At 37.2% G+C, this 24,617-nt stretch overlaps 1 protein-coding gene across 1 annotated transcript; it reads right to left on the bottom strand.

The window, feature by feature from the left end:
* Positions 1–380: 380 nt before the first annotated feature.
* Positions 381–5,479, bottom strand: LOC131150859 (large ribosomal subunit protein eL18y-like). The gene is made up of 5 exons (XM_058101900.1): positions 5,280–5,479; positions 5,082–5,171; positions 4,826–4,954; positions 3,995–4,177; positions 381–843 (listed from the first exon to the last, which is right to left on the bottom strand). The coding sequence occupies exons 1-5, from the start codon at positions 5,280–5,282 to the stop codon at positions 685–687; spliced, it is 564 nt and encodes a 187-aa protein (XP_057957883.1). The 5' UTR covers positions 5,283–5,479; the 3' UTR covers positions 381–684.
* Between the last annotated feature and the right edge of the window lie 19,138 nt (positions 5,480–24,617).

Raw genomic sequence — 24,617 nt, 5'->3', positions numbered from 1 at the left:
CAAAATAGGCAACTAGCAATTCATATAACAATTAAAAAGAATATGATTCAGCAACCACTCTTCAATTTGTTACAATATATTTAGAGTTACAACTAAAAGTGAGAAAACACTATGCAGCTCCCATGATCAGTAATACTATTAATCAAAAACTAAACCAAACCAGGCGTTCCAATATATAGAAATGTACCATTTAGATGGGCTATACAATCTGTGCTCACACATGGGAATTAATGCCCTTCCAAGAGGCAATCTCTATTTCCTCTGTACTGCCTTTGGGAACATGAATTTCAGACCTTGGATTTGGATTTGGGTGAATTTGAACAAACTTGAATATAATCTTATATGAATCAATGTGCTAGCAATAACAAAACAAAGGATACTTGTCAAATCAAGTTTGCTTTTTCATGTATTCACAAAACCCCTAAACAGGTCATATAATTAAAGGACAAATCAAGGTCAAGCATCCAGTCTTAAATAGACAAACTCTCAATCTTTATGAGACAAAAGCATAAAGGCACATGAAAAAACTGTAGTAAGATAGATTGGAAACAAAGACTAGACTGCATTGGGGCATAGGAGATAAAAAAGGGGAAATGTGGATCTAACACAACACAAAAACGCACCAGCATGTGGATGAATGACTGATGCCTTGGGATCAAAGGATGTAACAATAGCACAAACAACTCAAACCTTGAACCCCCTGCTATTCCTTCTTCCTCTAGCTCTCTCAAATTTCCTTCCCTTTGATCGTACGTATGGTTTAGTGTGGCTGTGAGGTACACCAGGAGCTTTACCAAAATGTTTCACTGCTTCACGAGAGTTCTTTGGACCTCTGAGGAGAACCTGCATTGCACATGGAGCAAGTGATTAATTCCTAAGAGCCTGCATCCTGTTTAGATAAGACATCAAGACAGGATTTTATTAAAACTTGTAATTTCTAAAATCCCATCTACCAAATCCACGTATTTGGATAACAAAACTCGGAATTTGAAAATCCTTCTATGATTTGCACTGGGGGATTTTGGCCCCCTCAATGTTTGTTTTTCAAATCCCACTCTTCAGCTGTTCTATAAAATACTAAAGACAATCATTGAAAATTTTTTATCATACAAAAGTTACCCAAACAAAAGGTTTGTTGATCCCAGGATTTGTCAACAAGGAATTTTGTAATCCCATCATTCACAAAATTCATCACATCCAAAGTAGCCTTTGTGTCAACTTCACCACTATCTCTTTGGACAAGCACTAGTTCACCAAATCAATACTCCTTTTTCAATTCTTCATAACAAAAAATAAAAAATAAAAAACTCTAGAATTAGCATGCGATAAATTCACATGAATTTTGAATATTCAAATCTTTGTCTACGATAGAAACACAGATATAGATATTTAACACTTTTTACCGACTACATCAATGCAATTGGCATAAGCTATGCAGTGTGAGAGTAAAAAATTATTTTGCAAAAGCTCTGGCTAATCCATCATAGAGTGAATTATAAATCTAAATAGGGAATATGATGTCCATTGCTTTACGACATTTAAAAGGTCATTGCTTGTACAGGTAAATGTGGAACTGAATAACAAACCAAGCAAGCAAAGTCGTAGTTATCAACTAGAGGAAAATAAGGACGAGAATCAGGAGAACAACCGATCCGATCTTCACCTTATGAATTGATCTATCACCGAGTCCCTGATTTTTCTTTCTTATGGGTCTTTGGATGTGCACGTTGGCGTAATCTTAGACCATATAACGAACATAAATTGGATTTCCGAAGCAAATCATGTGTTTTCCTTGGCTATATTGTTAATCACCTGGGTACAAGTGTCTTGACTTATCAACTAGTTGAGTTTATGTGTCTCTACATGTAATCTTTGATGAAAATTTTTTTCATTATCAGAAAAATATCTCACCTGCACCATCTTCAATGCCCAACTCGTTCACACATGTCGCCTTGCCTTTACCTCTCAAATTAACCCCTCCTTTCAAAATTAATAAAATGCAATCCAGGATCTTACCACCTGAAAATAACCTTAATGTGCCTCTAGTGTCTCACTCTGCAGGAACAGATGAAGCACCTGTCAAGCCTACGAATTCTGCCTCCCAATCCGTTATAATAGCTGATGATACCTCTCTACCCTCAAGCATACCCATTGGAATCACATTGGCAGGCTGTAAAAAGGATTCTACGTTATCTTAAAATACCATATCAACGGGTTTGTTCCTCAGCAGCTCATCTAATTTTGCAATTCAAGCTTTTTCAGATTCCTATTGGGTAGCTGATAGAGATGATCATCGATCAGTAGGTGCATATTGCATTTTTATGGACAACAATCTTATTTGGCGGTGCAAGCAACAGTTCACAGTTACCGAAGCTAAATATAAGTCACTTGCAAACACAGCTTCAGAACTACAATGGTTGCAATCAATTTTATGTGAAATTGGGCGTAAGATTCCAAAATCACCAGTGTTGTGGTGTGACAATATTGGAGCCATATACTTGGCGGCTAATCCTATGTTTCATGCTCGCACAAAGCACATCGAGATTGATTTTCATTGTGTATGTGAGCAAGTTCGAAGAAAACAGCTTAATGTTCAGCTTATATCTAGGAGAGATCAACTTGCCCATTCATTAACTAAGTTGGTGTCCCCTCGCAAATTTCAAATCATCTTGGCCAATCTGAATGTTCAAACACTACCCTTCAGATTGAGGGGGCGTGTAGAGGAAAATGTAGAACTGAATAACAAACCAAGCAAGCAAAGTCGTAGCTGTCAACTGGAGGAAAATAAGGAGGAGAATTAGGAGAACAACCAATTCGATCTTCTGCTGTTATTTTAATTTTGAAAAGATATTCTGTTGTATCTCGAAGATAGAGGAGAATTAGGAGGACAACTGATCCAATCTTCTCCTGTTATTTAAAATTTGAAAAGATATTCTTTTGTTATTTGAATTTTGAAGATAGCTACTCCAGTGCACTGAAACTTTATATAAAGAGTTTTCATGTATCATGTTTTTTATACGACAGAATATTAATTCAACTATCCTCTGTTTCTTAATCTCCTTCACTCCTATCAATTCAATTCTTTTACATTGCTAATACTTAATATGAATGCTATACAAAGTATACAACTTAATTTTTGCTCAAAATCATTTCAGTTTTCATCAGCTTCACAAATCAGAAACTTAAGGTAACAATTTACCATCATTCAAATCATTAAGCATAAAAAAGAAACACATCAACAACAACCAAGACAAGCCCCAGTGCCCCACAAGTAAGGTAAGCTACATGAATCCTCGTTTTCCATATCACAGGACCTACTCCTCTAATCCATGGAGGTATGTCATACCATCACAAACCAAATTATTCTTAGTATTTAACATTAACTAGCTCACTTCTCCTCACTAGTCAAGTCAACATGCATATGCAATCACAAATACTTAGAATAAGACCACAACCAACAATTGATATATAGCACAACTTTTAAAGAACCTAACTGGTTTTAGTGATAACCAAATTTCTAGCTACAATTTTTTAAGTCCAGACTATGACTCATCAAAGTTGTTATCGTATCAAGCATCACATGCCTGAAGATGATGTCAAATAGACTATAGCTTGTCCTTCTAAACCTAATAAATGAAATCTTCATAAAGAAAAATATATGACTGAGCTATTGAGAAAGCAAGCAGTATAACTAAATCAATATCCTAATGTAGAAAACAGCAATGAAGTACATGTATGCATGCATTACCCTAAACTACAATTTAAGATATGCTGTGCATTCTCATGATGCATGTTTCATTGTGCCCACTCTCAAGTCACACAAAAATCTAAAATTTGTTTGAGCAGCTCAACTGCAAGTAAAATGACAAGCACATAATATAGAATTGCATACACAGGAACACAGAGCAAAAAGGAGACAACAAAACCTAAAGAGCAGCAACAAAAAATGCCTCTCAACAACATAATAATCAAATACTTGCATTGAATCCCATACCGTGTTCTGACCAAGAGGAGCTCTGAGAGCCAGCTGATCAAATGTTAGACACTCCCCACAAGCCTTCTCAATCCTCGCCCTTGCCCTCTTTGTGAATCTCAGGGCAACCACCTTCAAGGCTGGGACCTCATAAACCCTAGCATCATCCATCACAGTCCCAACAAGCACAGCTATCTTGTCCTCCTAAAAACACATACACATAAATTTTACAATATGTTTGAATCGCTGCCAGAGAACAGAAAAGATGCAAAGTGGTACTGGTCTCTTTTAAAGAAGGAAAAAATGAAAAAAGGGTAGGGGTTGAGTTTTAAATTTTTTTTGTTTGGATAATTAGAGAAAAATAGAGAGGCATTCAAATCAAGTTATCAGAAATTCAATTTATAAGTATGTTCCAAGAGCTGCCAAACAGAAGGAAAGAAAAAGACATTGGTATTTGTTTCCCTTCTTCTTGTTTGGATTATTGAGAAACACAGATGAAAAGGATAATGATTTCTCTCCTAGGTTGCAAGGATAACAGAATAGAAGGGCATTATGACAAATTTTGCTATGAAGTGAGTTTCTTTTATCACCAAGTCTCTCTACTCGTGGAGAGTTTTAATAAGGGGGGTTATCAGAATTTTAATCTCCCCCCATTACTCTCTTTCTGCCAACATTGTTCTCCCTTCCTTAAAATTTACTTTATAAGTACGATCCAAACAAGTGAGTTGGAGAGAGAGAGAGAGTTTGATTTCTTTTCTCTTGTTTCCAGACTCCAAATCACCCAATTCAAACGAAAACTGCAAAAAAAAAAGACCCAAAAAATTCAAAAACAGTAGAGATAGCAGAACGTACCTTCCCCTGCATAAAGCGAATCAGCCTGGAGAGCGACATAGGAGGTCTGTTGATCTTGCTCATGAACAGCCGCTTCAGTACCACCGCATTGAACTTGCTTCCGGTTCTTCGTACGAGAAACCGGTACAGCTGATCACACCCCCAAATCCAATCGCCCCAAATCAGTCAATCAGCGAATATATATATATATATATATATATATATATATATATAGAGAGAGAGAGAGAGAGAGAGAGAGAGAGTGCGAATGCTGTACCTTGACAAGAGGCATGAGGTAGACATCTTTTGATTCGGGGCCGGTCCGCTTGGTCCTTTTGCTCTTGCCGCCGGCGACTAAATCGATACCCTAAGCGAAGAGACACGGAGAGCAACAGATATTCAGACATTGTTGAAGAAGATCATCGTATCATTAGGGCTTGAGGAAGAGAAAAGGACAGAGAGAGAGAGAGAGTACCATTGGCAGATGCTCGTGAAGTTGAAGACGAACCTCTTACTGCTTGCCAGCCGCAGCAATGAGGGATGAGCGGAGGTTTTATATACCATGCTTATGTTGATCCGAGGGAGGCTAGGGTTTTTCAGAGACCGAAATGTTAAGATTACCCCCCGTTTCCAGTAGTTGTCGGCAACACCCAGTCGCGTTTTTCCACGTCGTTCACAGATTTATGGTTAATTGATTATTTTAAAATACTTAATTGCCGGATCTTTTACCCGCAAGAAGATCGCCACTAAAAACTATAAACTGCGGCCGTTTGAGGGAATTAATTTTTGGATATATTTGTGCTTTTTTATCTCTAAATATTAGTATGAAAAATAAAATTTCTTCCAATATTTTAAAAGATGATATAAACTGTGTCAAGGGTAGGAAACTTCAACCAATGTGACTTGGCTTAGTCCCTTGAGTGTCACAATAAAGGCTAAACAAAAAAATATATATATTATTATAGTTGATGTTTGTGCAGTAACATTAAGGTTTTGAAGGTTCCTATATGGCCATATGGCTTATACAATATTTTGAACTAAGTAGAGACTCAAAATTGGCGGACAAAGGTGATAGTTTTGTAATATTTGAAAAATGGAAAGTGGTAAATGAAAAATATTTTCCACAACTAAATAAGTCCTTATATTTGCTTCATAATAATATATTAAACACTGATTTACATTGTTTTTCAGAATTTTTACATTCTTTCTAGTTGTCGACAGGTTGAGAGGGTTTTCAGTACCAAGGGGAAGTTCAAACTCTAATTTCGTACTAAGCTCTTACTTTTCAAAATTCGGTAATTCTTGCGCTCCCACCAGCAAAGTAATCATTTGCTAGAACATCAAAAGCAATTGATTCATCCTCCCAAACTGATATTGTATCATTGTAGGCTTTAGGAAAATACTCTCCTAAAAGACATTGTTTACTTGTGTCAATCTTCTCATAAAATAATATTAATTGAAACTAGAACCCAAATTAATTTTCAGAACTTGGGTGTTTGGAAAATAAATCAATGCCATAAAAGACTTCTAAATGAAGCTCGCCATCCTAATTTATGCAGGGGTTCAATACAAATCCTTGTGCACAACCACAAAGGTTGACAAATATATATTAGAAATAAATAAGATATGGACAATTAGACATACCCCTTAAGCAACAAACAATCAAAACAAAGCATCATAAAGAGGCTAAGGGGAATGGTGTGCATTCTGTAAGAAAAAGAATTGGACTTGCTGCTACCGTGTACTATATTTGGCATTTTAGGAACAGAAAAAGATTTGAAAGTATTGTAATCCCCCCTATAGAATTAGTTAAAGTGATCCAGAAACACACCTATAGGGCAGTTTTTGATAAATTTGACATGTATTTAGTTTGATATTTCATGACATGTAAGTAGGCTATTAGGAGTGACCATCCATGGCCCCTGGGTATGCCCGGATTTGATGTATTGTTTGGAATTGCACGGTGAGTGATCTCATTGAAATCCTTTTGTCCTGGATATGTCCAGGGTTGTTGTATATTTTTCAGTTGATCAATATATTTACCCATTTTGATCAACAAAAAAAAAAAAAAAAACAAAGCATCCAAAGTATACGCACGCCCATGCACACACTCACACACATAGGTGTATCTGATGCAAGTGCTTTAGCTAACACAAAATTACAGGAACTGAAGAGTAAACACAAAATCTCAGCTTCTTCAATATTATCCAATCATGTGATCCCATGATATAAAATAAAAGAATCAATTTTAAGCCTAACTTGCCATGATCCATTTCACTTTCTTATTGGCACTCATTCAAACTATCAAACTTAAGAATCTCATTGGCCTTATGTAATAAATATTGTTGTGGGAGTACCTCACACCATTAATTTAGCATTTATTGTGTCAACAGTTCTAATTATATATAAGCCTTATTTTTAAGAACGAGACCATATGATAAGTGCTAGTCTCACCTAAGTAGTGCCTATATGCTACTTTGTAATCCAATCAAAATAAAAAGAAAAACTATAGACAAATTGGAGCTTGTTAAACTGAAAAAAAAAATGATAATAAAATGTTCCGAACACTTACTCCGTTTACATGTTAGATAAATATGTAGCTAAAGGTGCACAATTTAGGTTAATCAACCATCAAAATAATGAGAAAAACATGCTAATATCACGTACAACAAGCATAGTCTACAATGTTGTGAAATAATGTCTCTCAAACAATGCATAGCGGAATAACAATATTGTATAAATGATCAAACATACACTTGCAACAATCTAAATGATGAATCCAAAATCATTCCACAACCATAGGAAAAAATAGTAATTCAAAATTAGAACGACACCAAGAATCACATGGTTCGACAAAGTCTACATCCGCGAGAGCAATCGACAAGAGATTTAACTATGAAAATCAAAGATACACACTCAATGATCTTCTCTCCTTCTCTCACCCTTCTCTCTTACTCTTACATATCAAAATATGCCCATAAGAACATATATAATAACCCCTCTGGAGGTTTCCCTCCAAATCCCCAACCGTCATAACGTTCACATTTAAAATTTAAAATTTTCCTTGCAGACCAACGAACACTCGTCGATGAGCACAGGGCACTCATCGACAAGAGAGAGAATACAACTCGTCCACTAGTGAGCCCACTCGTCGACGAGTCTCAGGATTTCTACAATTTCCTAGCTCTCGGTATCTACTCGTTGACGAGCACAGGACATTTGCTGATGAGTCACTGCTACATTCTTCAAGAAGACTTCAACACATGTTTTCCTTCCTTTGTTTGTGATCTCCATCAAGTATAAGAGCCACATACAAATACAACATGCAAGCTTTCATATCCCAATATCAGACTACCAAACATTGCTTAAATGGGAAAATTCACTACTACTCTTAACTTACTACTGTACACATTGACCCCCAAGGGGCAAGGTGAGAAATGTTTGCCGTCAAATGAAGCACATATATTGTAAGTTCCAACTTCCTTGGCCACATAATGACTGATGTAGGACCCGTCATTGTTATCCATGAACATCCAACTTGAGAAAGCAAAAGTGTTACTTGAAGCAATCTCTAGTTTTAGCCTTGATTGTTGCGAAAGGATAGAATTATTGAAGGAATCAACAAGCTCACCTACTATTTCATTTTCAATCAACTTAGGTACTTTCGAAGCATATTTCACGAAACCTGAAAGTGATACATTAACATCCCTTGCAGCAAATCAAGAGCCCCTTGCATCACAAAAGAAGTGGGAAACAGTCAATTTTTTTATGTGAATATCAGATGCAAGAATAAGATACACAACTCAAATAGTAGTAATTCCTCAACGTTAGGAACCTTCAAAAGATTAAGCCTATGAATAAAGTAATTGACACAATTCTTTATGTTCCACCTTTTAGGAACAATGGATGCAATTCCATTTTTTCTGACTTTAGTTTTTGATTTCACAAGATCAACTTGGCAAAAATAAATTAAGAAATAACCAAAACATATTGTGTTAAGCTAAAAGAAAATACCCGCCCTAACTTCCTTTTTGAATGAGCGACCACCATTTAGAGGAACATTGCCACAATACACATGAATGTCATAAATCCCACTCTTTATTGGTGTGTAAGTGACATCAAAAGCACTAGTGAGATTTTGTGGATTTCCAACAAACTGACGTCAAAACAAGAAAGGTTATTAGTATCTGAAATATGGTCAATTAGGGGGAAAAAAAAAAAGAAGGGCAAATGCCCTTACAATGTTATTTGGGTCTATTAATGGTGTAGAAGTAATTTTCATATGTTGGCTTTTTGAGTCCGATCTCTGTTTTGATGTTGACAAACACAAGTGTCTCATGTGTGTGTCTAGTATTTTGAACAGGTTCATAATTTAGAATGCACACACAAAAGAGAAAGATGGAAACCAGAAAGCGCTTAAAGCTCACATCATCCTAGCATGTTCCATAAGGACTTGAAGACCAAAGGAAAAGAAGACACTTGATTTAATTTGTATTGCATTTAATTTGTATATCTTTGGTCTATAATAATGCATGAATCTGCATGATATGGATGAAATGCTTAGAATGACTGTAGACTGACCTTAGGGACCAAACCTTTCACACAAAACCTTTTTCATAAAAAGTAAAATCATGCAAAAGGTTTAAAAAAACTTTAGGGTCAAAAATTTGGGCTAAAATGAAGTTTACAAAGACTTGGTCGATCGACGTTGGGTTTTTAAGCTTAATTAAAAGTCTCGGTCGATCGAACTATTCCAGTTCAAATCACTTCAGTCGATCGACACGAGAAGTTGACCAAAGTCAAAGCCTTGATTGACCGACCCTATTTGAACGTGGCTTCCACAGTCAACTGGCTCTTTAAAATTTAGTTTTCCACTGCCCTCAGTCGACCGACCTATCAGTTAAAAAATCACCGTGGTCGACCGAACTTCATTAATGGCAGATCGACCTTTGTCATGGTCGATCGAACCCACGAAGGGTTCTGGATCGCCTTTTATTAGGTTGACCGACCCACTCCTTTGTCAACTAAGCCAAGCCTGAAAATATAAATTTTGCCTTTGATGGTCACTTGACCCGTGCTTAGGTCGAACGTACCTCTCGAGTTGCCGAGTTTTTACCGCACTAATTGGGGTTAATTTTTTAATTAAATAATTTCAAAATGACAAGCGTGTCCCTCAACAGTCACTTTTTAAAAAAAACTATAAATACCCCTTTCATTTGTTTAATTAGTCACTTTGATTAACAAATAATTTTCTTTCAAATATTTTTAATCTTGTTGATCAAGGTCCCCCCAAACTTATTTCATTGTAAAAATCTTTTCTTTGGGGCAAATTTATAAACTCTCCTTCTCTCTTTCCTTTTATTCTTTTGACAAAACATTTTGAAAGAGAGTTTTTTGTTTGGGCATTTATTTCATTCAAGAGTTTTTATTCTCTCCTTAGTTGCATTTTTGAAAAACATTTTTGAGGGCAAAGCTTTGTGTTTCCCCCAACTATTTTTTGGTAGACATTTTTGGAGAAATATTTTATAGGGTTAAAATCTTTGAAGTGTTTTATAATATATATCATCTTTCAAAGATTGGAAAATTATTCTAAGAAAAATACTCTTTCTCTACTGAGCATAACTTATATCACATTAGAGAGTGCATTTTTAGCTTAAATGTGTACATCTTTACTTGTATTTTTAGAAGTATTTTATATGTACGAAAAATATTTTTAATGTAACGGTTGGATTCAGCTCGTTAATTGAATTAGGGAGTCTCTGCCCCTTAAGGGAGATCGGTTGGGTTTAACTCGTAATTGAATTGGGGAGTCTCCGCCTCGTAAGAGATACTAGTTCAGCTCAGTCTGGCAATTGAGCTGGGGTTTTCATTACCTCGTAAGGAGAGGTTGTAAGGTTGGGGCCAGCCCTGTAATCTAACCTAGGGTTTACCTTGCCTTGTAAGGAAAGGTTGTAAATGGCTTCTACTCCACCCGTTTAAATAAGCAAGCTTAGTGGAATCCTTAAGGGGTATGCCTAAGGCGGGGACATAGGCTGGTTTGGCTTAACCTCAATAACAAATATCGTGTGTGTGTGTGTGTGTGTGTGTGTGTGTCTCTCTCTCTCTCTCTCTCTCTCTCTCTCTCTCTCTCTCTCTTTTTAAATTCCTGCACTTTAATTTCTTCATGTGTATGCATGTTTATATTTATTGTCATAATCTTTTACATACACACATTTAAATTGAAATTAGATATGCTCCACGTGTGTATGTCAGCATATATGGCTTAATCACTTTATATACACGCATGTATTTTGAATGAGATATAATATGTGGTGAATCAGTGCATAGTTTAAATTAGTCAAAAAGTTTTAAAACCCAATTCATCCCTCATCTTGGGATCACACCAATTCCAACATCACATCACTGATAACCACCATATCTCAATTCTCTAGATTGTTCACTTCTTATTGTAGACAAGCATGCCCATTTATATGGAATGAATATAATCACTAAAAAATAAAAAGGTAAATAGTTTCTATCTTTCTGGCAATACGTGTACCATTGAGAACTAGTATAGGATGTATGCTTGGCAATAAAACGAGGGAATCATGTAGAAACCTAAACCCAGAAAATAAAAGAAATAAATAGGAAAGGAAGAAAGGGAATTTAAAAAGGGAAAAGTAGTAGGGTTTGTCGACGAATCCCCGTTTTTGTCGACAAATGCCCTTATGTGGTTCGTCGACGAAGTTCAGGCGTCGTCGACGAAGAGATCCCAAACAACAGGAATTTCAAGCTTAAGGTTCATTGACGAACCTTTCCTTTCGTTGACGAACGTCCTTCTGCAATTCGTCGACGAAGGCACCATTTCATCAACAAAGAAGACCGGGTCAACGATCTATAAATAGGTTTTAATTTTTCTTCTTCATTAAGAAACTAAAATTTCTCTCTCTCTCTCTCTCTAAAAACCGCGCCCCTCACCTCTCTTTACGATATCTCGTCGTTCATTACCCGAATCGACGATCGGAAGTTACCACGAGGATCTAGGGGAGTTTCTCTACAAGTCTAGTAGAGTGGATTTTTGAATGGGGTCTTTCCAAGCATCACCCGAAAGTTGAGGTAAGGATAGAAATGGGCTAATTGTCTAGCATTTAATTGATTAAATGGGATGTATGGGTCTGGGGATGCTTAATGGTTATTATTTTGGGTAAATATATTTTTAGGGTTTTGGACTCCGTATCGCCATATGGTGGGCCTTAGGAGCGTTGTAGGAGGATCTAGAGGAGTTTCTCTACAAGTCTAGCAGAGTGGATTTTTGAATGGGATCTTTCCAAGTATCACCTCAAAGTTGAGGTAAGGGTAGAAATGGGCTAATTGTCTAGCATTTAATTGATTAAATGGGATGTATGAGCCTGGGGATGCTTAATAGTTATTATTTTGGGTAAATATGTTTTCAGGGTTTTGGACTCTGTATCGCCATATGGTGGGCCTTAGGAGCGTTGTAGAATGATCTAGGGGAGTTTCTCTACAAGTTTAGCAGAGTGGATTTTTGAATGGGGTCTTTCTAGGTATCACCTCAAAGTTGAGGTAAGGGTAGAAATGGGCTAATTGTCTAGCATTTAATGGATTTAATGGGATGTATGAGCCTGGGGATGCTTAATGGTTATTATTTTGGGTAAATATGTTTTCAGGGTTTTGGACTCCATATCACCATAGGGTGGGCCTTAGGGTTTATGAGTTTAAAGATTATTTTGAAAACCAACTGTTCAACAGAGATTTTATAAACCTATGACATATGGTACGGTATTTTGAATAGTATGAACGGTGGAAAATCTGATTTATCTTACGAACTAAAAATGCAGTTGTTTCTTGGATCGTGTTTGAATATTGAAATTGTGTGGCAGGTGAATAAATTTATATGGTTTATCGTGTAACCGAATTTGGGAATGATTGTGAAATATACTGGAACTGTTGGTGAAACATACTGAAATTGCTTGTGAATAATATAGGGATTTGATATGATGGTTGTGAGCTGGATTTTATATGATGGTTTGGGGCCAGGTTTTACTTGACGGCTGTGAGCCGAGTTTATTTGATAGCCGGGCCCGTGTTTTTATTTAACGACAGTTTGAAACGAAATGATTTAAATTACAATTTTTAATTACTTAAATTGCATAATATGCTTTAGGAACCCTAAGGACCAGTTGGTTTGTGAGCACGATATCATTGTTAGTGGTTGATTATTAAACCATGTGCGCCCACACTGTTCCGGATAGAAGTGTAGGGTGGTCTCAGCCGATAGCCTGCGTGAGGATGAAGTAAGGGCATCGGACTTGCAGCTTGGTTGTGGATGCCTACAGACGAATACAAAATTATTAATGCACCAAGGGGTAGAAAGAGCATAAGGAGAACAAGATGAGAGATGCAAAAGCCTTGTCCCTTATGCACCAAGGGGTAGGTAAATCTATTGTTCCTAGAATTATGGGTGCAAAATCGTCTAAAGATGCATGAGAATTTTTGAAAAAACAATTTGGAGGCTATGATAAAGTAATCTCCATAACGCTCCAAAATACATGGCGAGATTTTGATAATTTAGCCATGAAAGAAAAAGAGCAAATTCAAGAATTTTTTACTAGAGCAACTAGAAATATTAATCAAATTAGAGCTTATGGAGATACCATAGAAGACAAGAAAATTGTTGAAAAAGTTTTGAGAAGTTTGCCTGCTAAATTTGAGCATATAGTTGTTGTAATAGAAGAATTCAAAGATTTATCAAAACTCACCCTAGATGAGCTCATGGGAAGCCTAGAAGCCCATGAACAAAGGATGAGCAGATTGTCAAATCAAGATTTAGACCAGACTTTTCATACAAAAATAAACATAGAAGAGCAAAATAATAAAGGATCTGATTCATCTAAAAGATTTTCACGTGGAAGGGGACGTGGTAAAATGCAAAATTTTCGAGCTCAAGACAAAGCAAGAAGAAACAATTCTAACCTTCAATGCCTAATTTGCAAAAAACATGGGCTAGAAACAAAAGTTTGCAGATTTCGATGTAGAAAATGTAGAATTCCAAATCATTCTCAAAATGATTGTTGGTACAAAGACCAACGAGAAAACAAAGAAGCCAACTATTTAGAAGAATGTGAAGAAAAAGAAGCAAGGAAGGTATTTTATTCATGTTTGAATGCTCAACAAGAGTTTGAGAACATTTGGTTCATGGATAGTGCCTGTAGTAATCATATGACAGGAAAAAAAGATTTGTTCGTGAAACTTGGGGACGAATTCTCTTCTGAAGTAAAACTCGGAGATGGCAAGTTACATAAAATTTCTAGAAAAGGAGTAATCACAGTCCACACAAAGGGAGGTAACTCTAAATTTATATTTGATGTGCTTTACATCCCTAACTTAACCCAAAATTTATTAAGTGTTGAGCAATTACTACAAAAAGGATATAAGCTCAATTTTGACAATGGAGAATGTGTCATCGTTAATAAAAAGAAAATTTTCATTGTGGCTAGAGTAAAAATGAACATGAATAAAGTTTTTCCTTTATCTATGCCACAAGAAGAGAAAATTTCCTTTCAAAGTCATACCAACGATGACTCGTATTTATGGCACTTAAGATATGGACATTTTGTAGAGACCCGAAAAATTAAATAATAAAAGAAATAGAGAAAAGAGGTTTTTGGCTGAGAGAGGAGAAAATCGACGATGGTTTTCTGGAGTGGATAGAAAATCATCGACGGTTTAGGGGAGTGGTAACAGGTAAGCGGTAAAAATGGGCCGGTTAAATAGAAAATCGGTAACGATTTTCTGAGGGTCAGAGAAAACCGTCCATGGTTTTCTCTACAGTGGGCGTATTAAGGAAGTCCTGCAAGCTCATTTGATTTAGCAAATAAAAATAACTTTCTCTCTCTCTCCCAAACCTTACGAAACTCCCTCCTTCTCTCTTCGATTCTAATTCTGTTAAAGCCTAAATTGACAATCAGGAACCATCATGAGGTTCTTGGGAAGATTCTCTGCAACTTAGGCGGAATATATTTTAGTTTGGGGTTTAGGGGCACCACTCTAAAATGGAGGTAAGGGTGTTAAATGTTAGTTTTAATTGTAAATTTGGAGTATATAAAGCCTAGGGAATATTAAATATTAATATTGTGAAGATTGAGTTGAATAATGTGGGGTAAATGTGAATTTTAGGCCTTTGGGTTGTGAACGTTGTGGAGTGCAGGTTTTAGGGTGTTAGAGGACCTCTCAGTAAGTCAGGTAAGGGGAATAAATTATAACAGTCTTTTTCTGAAATTATGGGAATGAAATATGAGAAATGAAATTATGATATTTTACTCGAAATTATGATATGAATATCAGATGAAATTTGTGTGGCATATGATTTATATTAAAATGTTTTGGTAATTGGGTTAAATGATTTACCTTGAGAAATATGAGTTTATGAAATGCGTATCGATATATGGGATTTGAAATGCGGAAAATGATGAACGTGATATGTATTGAAATATAAATCTTCTGAGAAATGATGAAACGTGAAATGTGGAAATGTTTTATTGAGAAATATTGAATAAAGTGAAATGATATATGTATACGTTATTATGAGATGAAATGAATTGTGAATATTGAATTGTGAAAGTTGAATTGAGAATACTGAAATGAGAATATGATAAATGTGAATATTGCATTGTGAATATTACAATACATATATTGAAATGTGAGTATGGGAAATGGGAAATATTACAATGTAAAATTCTGCAATATGACTATTGAATTGTGAGTATTGAAATGTGAAATTTGGAAATGTATATATTAAAATATGAATATTGAAAGGTAATTGATGAAATGTCAATACCGCATAATAATTGTGGGTATATGGTAGTGATATCCCTGATGGATGGTTATGGAAACCCTAATGATGGGTTGTGATATTGAGTACGGTACCGTTTCTAGTGGAGACGATGCAACCACACGGACTTGTGGAGCGTGTGGCATGACAGTCGACTGAACTGTTTAGTAGAGTTGTTGTGCCCCCTGAGTCTAGATCAAGGCTATAGGCCGGCCAGTCATACTACATACACGAGATATATGATATGATATTTTGATCTAACTAGGTCGGCCAACTGCGGTTAGGTCCAGCCTTCGAGCCGCACAATTTCGACCATAGGGGGAAGCATGGTGCAGAATGTGGAGTGAGACCTCGACCATGGGGTAAAGCATGGCGTAGAAAATATCCTTAGGGCAGCCATGATTTATAGACACGAATGTAACTGAGGACACTCATGAGCTAGATATGAAATGGAATTAAAATGGAAATGAAAATAAAAATGAAATGGAAATGGGGAATGAAATAGCATTAGTTATTATATAATTAATTAAAGCAAAGTAAGACACTCCACCTGAGAGCTTATTGAGCAAGGTGAGTGCTCTAATAAGTATTAGTTGTAGCTGAACTCGTGTTAATCGGGCTAGGATACAAACGATATTAGGGTAGAAGGAAGCTACTTGTATGGGCGGGTAAGCTTCCCTATTCTCAGGAACTTCACTGGTAATTATGGGTTGCATGTGTATGGTTTTGGAAATGAAAGTAAAAGTTTATGAAGCTTATGTTTTATATCTATATGATTATAATTGTGGAAATGGTATATTTTCTCAGAAGATATTATCACTGGAATGAGTATATGATATGATATAATGAAACTCATATTGTCACACACTGTATGTAGATAATTTATTCTGTCTTACTGAGATGTGTCTCACCCAAACTTCTAAATATTTCAGGAAACCAAGTTAGTCCTGGTGATAGAGCTCCGAGATAGAGGGGAGTTGATACCCTAAGTAGATAGGGTGAGTATTTTATACTAGGGATGGAGGATTCCCCTAGAGTATTTTGTGTTTCTTTTTGAAAATGTGTAGACATGTATATATGGATGGTTTAGTACTCTAGTATGTGTATTTGCTATGGTATGTGTATATATATGTTGACTTCTTCTGTTAGGTTTGTGTATATGTGAATGGATGTGTACCTAGTACTCACTTCGGGTCAGGTTATGTATTAATGGTATCAGAGGTGTTGACGTGACTGATGTATGATATGTGATTTGATATTTAATTAAAAAAAAATGGTATGAAAAATAGGGGCATCACAGTTTGGTATTAGAGCCTAGGTTGCTAGGTTTTGCAGACTTTAGTAAACAGCGGAATACAATACCAGAGTATAGGAATGAATTTTGAGGAAAATAAGAAATTAGTAGATCGAAAATGAGTTAGTGATTGTTAGAGGGTGAGATTGGAATTTAGGGTTCTGTCTTGCGACTTAGAGGCAGGAGTTTCATGGTTGTTTCTGTGTTTAACCTGGGGTGACAACTTTCGGAAAATCATGGATACTATCGCCGATACTTGTTTCTAAGTGGTAGGATTGAATATTAAATGGAGATCGAAAATGTGAAGAGAAATGGTTTTAATAGAATATCTTGTGAGTTTTAGTACGCTGGGTGTGTTGGTGAGTTATGATGATAGAATTCTAAAATAGTTTTATACCCTTTTCCAGATCGATCTAGGGAGTAGTAGTGCACATGTTGGGGGCGATGATGCAGTGCCTTGCAGTATGGGTGGAGGAGATCTTGATGTTGTACTACGTAGTTTCACCCAGCAGGTGATATCAGAGATGGCTAGGAGTTCGGGAGGACGGAGCTGCACGATTGAACAGTTCACACAGATGAGACCCCCATCATTCTCTAGAGGAGCTAACCCACTTGTGGCTGAGAAATGGGTGCAGGATATGGAGGACATGCTGGCAGTTTTCCCGTGTACGAATGATCAGAAAGTATTGTTTGCGACATTTAAGTTGATTGAGGAGGCAAAGCGCTGGTGGAGATCAGCGAGATTGTTGGAGGAGTAGAGACCTAACCCTGTAGCGGTGACGTGGAGCCGCTTCATAAAGATCTTTTTCGAGAGATACTTCCCCGCTACAATCAGAAGTACGAAGGTAGTGGAGTTTCTGTACTTGATGCAGGGACCAATGACAGTACAACAGTATGCAGCGAGATTTATTGAACTATCACGATTTGCTCTGTATTTGGTATCAGATGAGGAAAAGAAAGCGAGGAAGTTCAAGAAGGTCTTGAGGTAGAGTCTATTTGAGCAGGTTATAGGCTTCTGGGCACAGACATTTACAGAGGTAGTGGATAGAGTTGCGGTGATTGAGGGTGGCCTTCAGAGAAGCGTTGTAGCACAGAGTCAGGAGAAAATGTTTGTGCCTTCGGATTTTCAGGCAAGGTCCAGTCGAGGGCCTTGGAGGAGGTAGGATAGCAGAGGAGGATGGAAACAAGTAGTGGGAGATTGGGCAGTTCAGGGCAGGCAGATGCCCCTTTCTTGTCCCATATGCTATAGGAGACACTCAGGAGAGTGCCGGGTTAGGGGGATGATTTGTTATCAGTGCCATCATCTTGGGCATATGGCGACGGACTGCCGAGCACCGCCAGTTATTGCGCCTATTCCTAGACCATTCAGAGGAGGTCTTTAGACACCCCGAGGCGGACAGCAGAGGAATATCGCCCCAGCACGAGTCTATGCACTGACACTGGGGGATGCTGAGGCGGTAGGAGATGTTGTGATAGGTACAGTTTCAATTCTATCATTTACAGCTACTGCTTTGTTTGATTCAGGTATGACTCATTCTTTTATCACCCAAGAGTTTGTGAAATTTGGTGGGTTAGAAATACAACAGTTGGGTGTCAATTTGTTAGTGACTATGCCGACAGGGGCTGTGGGAATATGTGAGAAAATACTTGAGAACTGTCCGGTATGCATTCAGCGGAGGTCTTTATTAACTAATCTGGTAATCTTAGATATGCATGGTTTTGAGGTGATACTGGGAATGGACTGGCTAGCTATTCACTATGCCAGTATTGACTGTCATCAGAGAAAGGTAGTGTTTAGACCTCTAGGAGGACAAGAGTACAGATTTGTGGGCTCTTGTGTGCACGCCCCACCACAGTTGTTATCCACCATTCAGGTGAGGCGATTGTTGTTAGAGGGTTGTCAGGGATTTGTGACCTGTGTGAAGGAGATATCAGAAAGGGAGTTGAGGATAGAGGACATCCCGATAGTGAGGGATTTTCTCGATGTTTTTCTTGAGGATTTGTAGGGATTACCTCCTGATCGTGAGGTTAAGTTTACTATGGATCTGGTTCCAGGGATAGCGACGATTTCAAAAGACCTTTACAGAATGGCACTGACAAAATTAAAAGAACTAAAGGACTAGTTGCAGAAACTGTTAGACAGGGGTTTATTTGACCTAGCGTGTCACCCTGGGGAGCGCCGGTATTGTTTGTGAAAAAGAAAGATGGGTCGATGAGAATGTGCATCGATTACCGAGAAATTAACAAAGTGACTATCAAGAATAAATACTTGTTTCCCCACATTGATGATTTATTTGAGAAGTTACAGGGGACACAGGTTTTCTTGAAGATAGATTTACGGTCTAGGTATCATCAGGTAAAGGTTAGAGCAAAGGATGTTTCAAAGACGACATTCAGGACTCAATATGACCACTACGAATTCTTGGTTATGCCATTTGGACTGGAAAATGCTCCTGCAGTGTTTATGGATTTGATGAAAATGGTATTTTACCAGTATCTGGACCAGTTTGTGGTGGTATTCATCGATGATATACTGGTATATTCAAAAAGCCTAGAGGAACACAAGGAACATCTGAGGACAATGCTTCGAGCACTGAGAGAAAGAATATTGTATGCGAAACTTAAAAAGTGCGAGTTTTGACTAGAGTAGGTTACCTTCCTTGGACACATGGTATCCAGGGGTGGTATTTCAATAGATCTGAGTAAGATTGAGGTGGTAGTAGACTAGGGATGACCAAAGAATGTGCAGGAAATCAGAGTTTGCTGAGATTGGCTGGATACTACTGCAGGTTTGTTGATGGAGTGGACCGATGAATGTGAGCAAAGCTTCTAGGAGTTGAAGCAATGGCTCATCACTGCACCGGTGCTGATGATTCCTTCAGGTGAAGAGGGTTTCATGATTTATAGTGATGTGTCACATAAAGGACTTGGTTGTGTTTTGATGCAGCAGGGGAAAGTGATAGTGTATGCCTCTCGATAGTTGAAAGAATATGAGAAGAATTACCCTACCCATGATCTGGAATTAGCAGCGCTGGTTTATGCACTAAAAATTTGGAGACATTATCTCTATGGCGGTAGGTGTGAGATTTTTACTGATTACAAGAGTCTGAAATACTTTTTCACGCAGAAAGAACTAAACATGAGGCAGAGAATATGGTTGAAGCTGATTAAAGATTATGACTGCACCATCAGTTACCACCTAAGAAAGGCTAATGTCGTAGCTGATGCCTTAAGCCGAAAATCAATGGGTGCATCAGTTTCTACAGCGGCAATACAGCATCCGGTCAAGATGGATTTAGAGAGACTTCAGATAGAAATCGTAGAGGGCAATCATCAGGCATTCATTGCCAATCTAACGTTGCAACTGACTCTACAAGAAAGAATTAAAATGGTTCAGAGGAGTGATACAGAGTTGGTAGAGCTTATAGAGAAAGTACAGGAGGGTTAGGAGAAAGATTTTAGTATCTCAAATGATGAAGCCTTGAGGTTCCGTACCAGGTTGTGTCTACCTACAGACCCTAAGATTAAGAAAGTGATTCTGGAGGAAGCGCACCGATCCCTTGTATATGGTACATCTTGCTAGCACTAAAATGTATAAGGATCTTCGGGAATCTTTTTGGTGGAGCGGAATGAAAAGAGTGATCGCCGAGTTTGTAGTACAGTGTTTGACATGCCAGAGGTGAAAGCTGAGCATTAGAGATCGGCGGGGTCATTACAGCCGCTATACATTCCTAAGTGGAAATATATAGTGATGGATTTTGTCATAGATTTGTCACCGACATTGTATGGACCGGACGCCATTTGGGTAGTAGTAAATCGACTTGTGAAGACTGCCCATTTCCTACCTATCAAAGTTAACTACTCCTTAAACAGATTGATAGAATTGTACATTCAGGAGATAATGAGAATGCATGACGTGCCAGTGTCCATAGTTTCATACCAAGATCCACGGTTCACATCCCGTTTCTAGAAGAGTTTGCAAGAAGTTATGGGTTCTCAGTTATAGTTTAGCATAACGTTTCATCCTCAAACTAATGGACAGATGGAGAGGATGATACAAGTATTGGAGGATATGCTATGTGCATGTGTACTGGACTTTGGAGGCAATTGGATACAATATAATACCACTAGTTGAGTTTGTGTATAATAACAGTTGTCAAGCCAGTATTGGGATGACACCATTTGAGGCATTATATGGCAGGAGGTGCCGATCCCCGTTATATTGGGATGATATTGGGGAATGTTAGATTTTGGGGCCAGAGCTAATATAGTAGACTCAGGATAAAGTCAGAATTATCAAGGACAGGATCAGAGCAGCTCAGAGTCGGCAGAAGAGTTATGCAGATACTCACTGACGAGTGTTAGAGTTTGACACAGGTAATCATGTATTTCTAAGGGTGGCACTATTGAAAGGAGTTATGAGGTTTGGGAGAAAGGGTAAGCTGGGCCCTAGATATATTAGACCATTCGAGATTCTTGAAAGAGTGGGTCCAGTTGCCTATAGGTTAGTTTTACCACCAGTATTATCTAGAATTCACGACGTATTTCACATATTCATGTTGAGAAAATACGTCCCCGATCCCTCATATGTGATCAGATATAAGGCACTGGAGCTTAGTGATGCCTTGTCTTATAAGGAAATGTCAGTGCAGATTTTGGATGGGAAAGAGCAGGAACTGCGTACGAAAAGCATACCACTGTTAAAAGTACTGTGGCGCAACCATATAGTGGAGGAAGTTTCTTGGGAATTAGAGGAGCATATGTGCTAGAGATTCCCACACTTGTTTAGTGGGAATCGGGATTAAGGTATGTATTTTAATTTATATCGTATAGAATAAGTAGTGTTTTAATTTTGTTTATAAATGGTTTTGGGGAGAACTTTATTGCAATGGTTGTAATCTCCCAAAACCCCCTATGTAACCACGGTATTCCTCCGCCATAAGTGAGGGTGATTAATAAAATGGTGGTTTTTTTCTTTAAAATGGTAATGTGAGAAATGACAAATTTCGAGAACGAAATTTTATAAGGAAGGAAGAATGTAGAGACCCGAAAAATTAAATAATAAAAGAAATAGAGAAAAATTGGTTTTGGGCTGAGAGAGGAGAAAATCGGTGACGGTTTTCTGGAGTGAATAGAAAATCGTCGACGATTTAGGGATTTTACCGTGGAGTGGTAACAGGTAAATGGTTAAAATGAGCTGGTTAAATAGAAAATCGGCAATGATTTTTTGAGGGTCAAAGAAAATCGTCAACGATTTTCTCTGCAATGGGCATATTAAGGAAGTCTCGCGAGCTTATTTGATTTAGCAAATAAAAATCTCTCTCTTTCCCACCCAAACCCTACGAAGTTCCCTCCTTCTCTCTTCGATTTCGACTCCGTTAAAGCCCGAATTGACGATCAAGAACCACCACGAGGTTCTTGGGAAGATTCTCTGCAACTTAGGCGGAATAGATTTTTAGTTTGGGGTTCCGGGGCACCACTCCAAAACGGAGGTAAGAGTGTTAAATGTTAATTTTAATTGTAAATTTGGAGTATATAGGGCCTAGGGAATATTAAATGTTAATATTGTGGAGATTGAGTTGAAGAATGTGGGGAAATGTGAATTTCAGGCTTTTGGACTATGAATGCTGTGGAGCATAGGTTTTAGGGTGTTAGAGGACCTCTCAGTAAGCCAGGTAAGGGGAATAAATTATAGCAGTCTTTTTCTGAAAATTATGGGTTTAGAAATATGAGAAATAAAATTATGATATTTTACTTGAAATCTATTATGATATGAATATCAAATGAAATTTGTGTGGCATATGATTTATATTGAAATGTTTTGGTAATTGAGTTAAATGATTTACCCTGAGAAATATGAGAGTATGAAATGTGTATCGATATATGGGATTTGAAATGCGGAAAATGATGAATGTGATATGTATTAAAATATAAATCTTTTGAGAAATAATGAAACGTGAAATGTAGAAATGTTTTATTGAGAAATATTGAATAACATGAAATGATATATGCATATGTTATTATGAGATGAAATGAATTGTAAATATTAAATTGTGAAAGTTGAATTGAGAATACTAAAATGAGAATATGAGAAATGTGAATATTGCATTGTGAATACTGCAATACATATATTGAAATGTGAATATGAGAAATATTGCAATGTAAAATTCTGCAATATGACTATTGAATTGTGAGTATTGAAATGTGAAATTTGGAAATGTATATATATATATATATATATATATATATATATATATATATATATATATTAAAATATGAGTATTGAAAGGTGATTGATGAAATAACAATACCGCATAATGATTGCAAGTATGTGATAGTGATATCCCTGATGGATGGTTATGGAAACCCTAATGATGGGTTATGATATTAAGTACGGTATCGTTGCTAGTGGAGACAGTGCAGCCACACAGACTTGTGGAGCGTGTGGCGTGACAGTCGACTGAACTGTTTAGTAAAGTTGTTGTGCCCCCTGAGTCCGGATTAGGGTCATAGGCCGGCTAGTCATACTACAAACGCAGGATATATGATATGATATTTTAATTTAACCGGGTTGGCCAACCGCGGTTAGGTCCAACCTTCGGGCTGCACAACCTCGACCATAAGGGGAAGCATGGTGTAGAATGTGGAGTGAGACCTCGACCAAGGGATGAAGCATGGCGTGGAAAATATCCTTAGGGAAGCTATGAGTTATAAACACGGATGTAACTGAAGACTCTCATGAGCTAGATATGAAATGAAAATGAAAATGGAAATGAAATGGAAATGAAAATGGGGAATGGAATAGCATGAGTTATTATATAATTAATTAAAGCGAAGTAAGACACTCCGCTTGAGGGCTTATTGAGTAAGGTGAGTGCTCTGATAAGTATCAATTGTAGCTGAACTCGTGTTAATCGGGCTAGGATACAAACGATATCAGGGCAGAGGGAGGCTACTTGTATGGGCGAGTAAGCTTCTTTATTCTCAGGAACTTCGTTGGTAATTATGGGTTGCGTGTGTATGGTTTTAGAAATGAAAGTAAATCTTATAAAAGCTTGTGTTTTATATCAATATGATTATAATTATGGAAATGATATATTTTCTCAGAAGATATTATCACTGGAATGAATATATGATATGATATAATGAAACTCATACTGTCACACACTGTAGATAATTTATTCCATCTTACTGAGACATGTCTCACCCAAACTTCTAAATATTTTACGAAACTGAGTTAGACCTAGTGATAGAACTCTAAGATAGAGGGGAGTTGATACCCTGAGTAGACAGGGTGAGTGTTTTGAGCTAGGGATGGAGGATTCCCCTAAAGTATTTTGTGTTTCTTTTCGAAAATGTGTAGACATGTATATATGGATAGTTTAGTACTCTAGTATGTGTATTCGCTATGGTGTGTGTGTGTGTGTGTGTGTGTGTGTGTGTGTGTATATATATATATATATATGTATATATATGTTGACTTTTGCTGTTAGGTTTGTGTATGTGTGAATGGATGTGTACCCGGCACTCACTTTGGGTCGGGTTATGTATTAATGGTATTAGAGGTGTTGACGTGGCCGATGTATGATATGTGATTTGATATTTAAATGAAAAAAAAATTGGTATGAAAAATCAGGGCGACACACATTTAAATTTCAAAGGCTTAAAATTATTGAAGGATAAGCATA

The sequence above is a fragment of the Malania oleifera genome, chromosome 3, assembly GCF_029873635.1.
Source record: "Malania oleifera isolate guangnan ecotype guangnan chromosome 3, ASM2987363v1, whole genome shotgun sequence".
NCBI lineage: Eukaryota > Viridiplantae > Streptophyta > Magnoliopsida > Santalales > Ximeniaceae > Malania > Malania oleifera.
Note: the sequence above shows the minus strand (reverse complement) of the source record. Positions and strands in the feature narration are given on the sequence as shown.

Bases quoted from the DNA above. Each gene is read 5' to 3' on its own strand.
- LOC131150859 (XM_058101900.1), bottom strand. The intron at 4,955-5,081 runs GTACAGCATTCG...GGGTGTGATCAG, and splicing joins ACCTCATGCCTCTTGTCAAG to CTGTACCGGTTTCTCGTACG. The intron at 844-3,994 runs GTATGGGATTCA...TGTGCAATGCAG, and splicing joins CTCCTCTTGGTCAGAACACG to GTTCTCCTCAGAGGTCCAAA.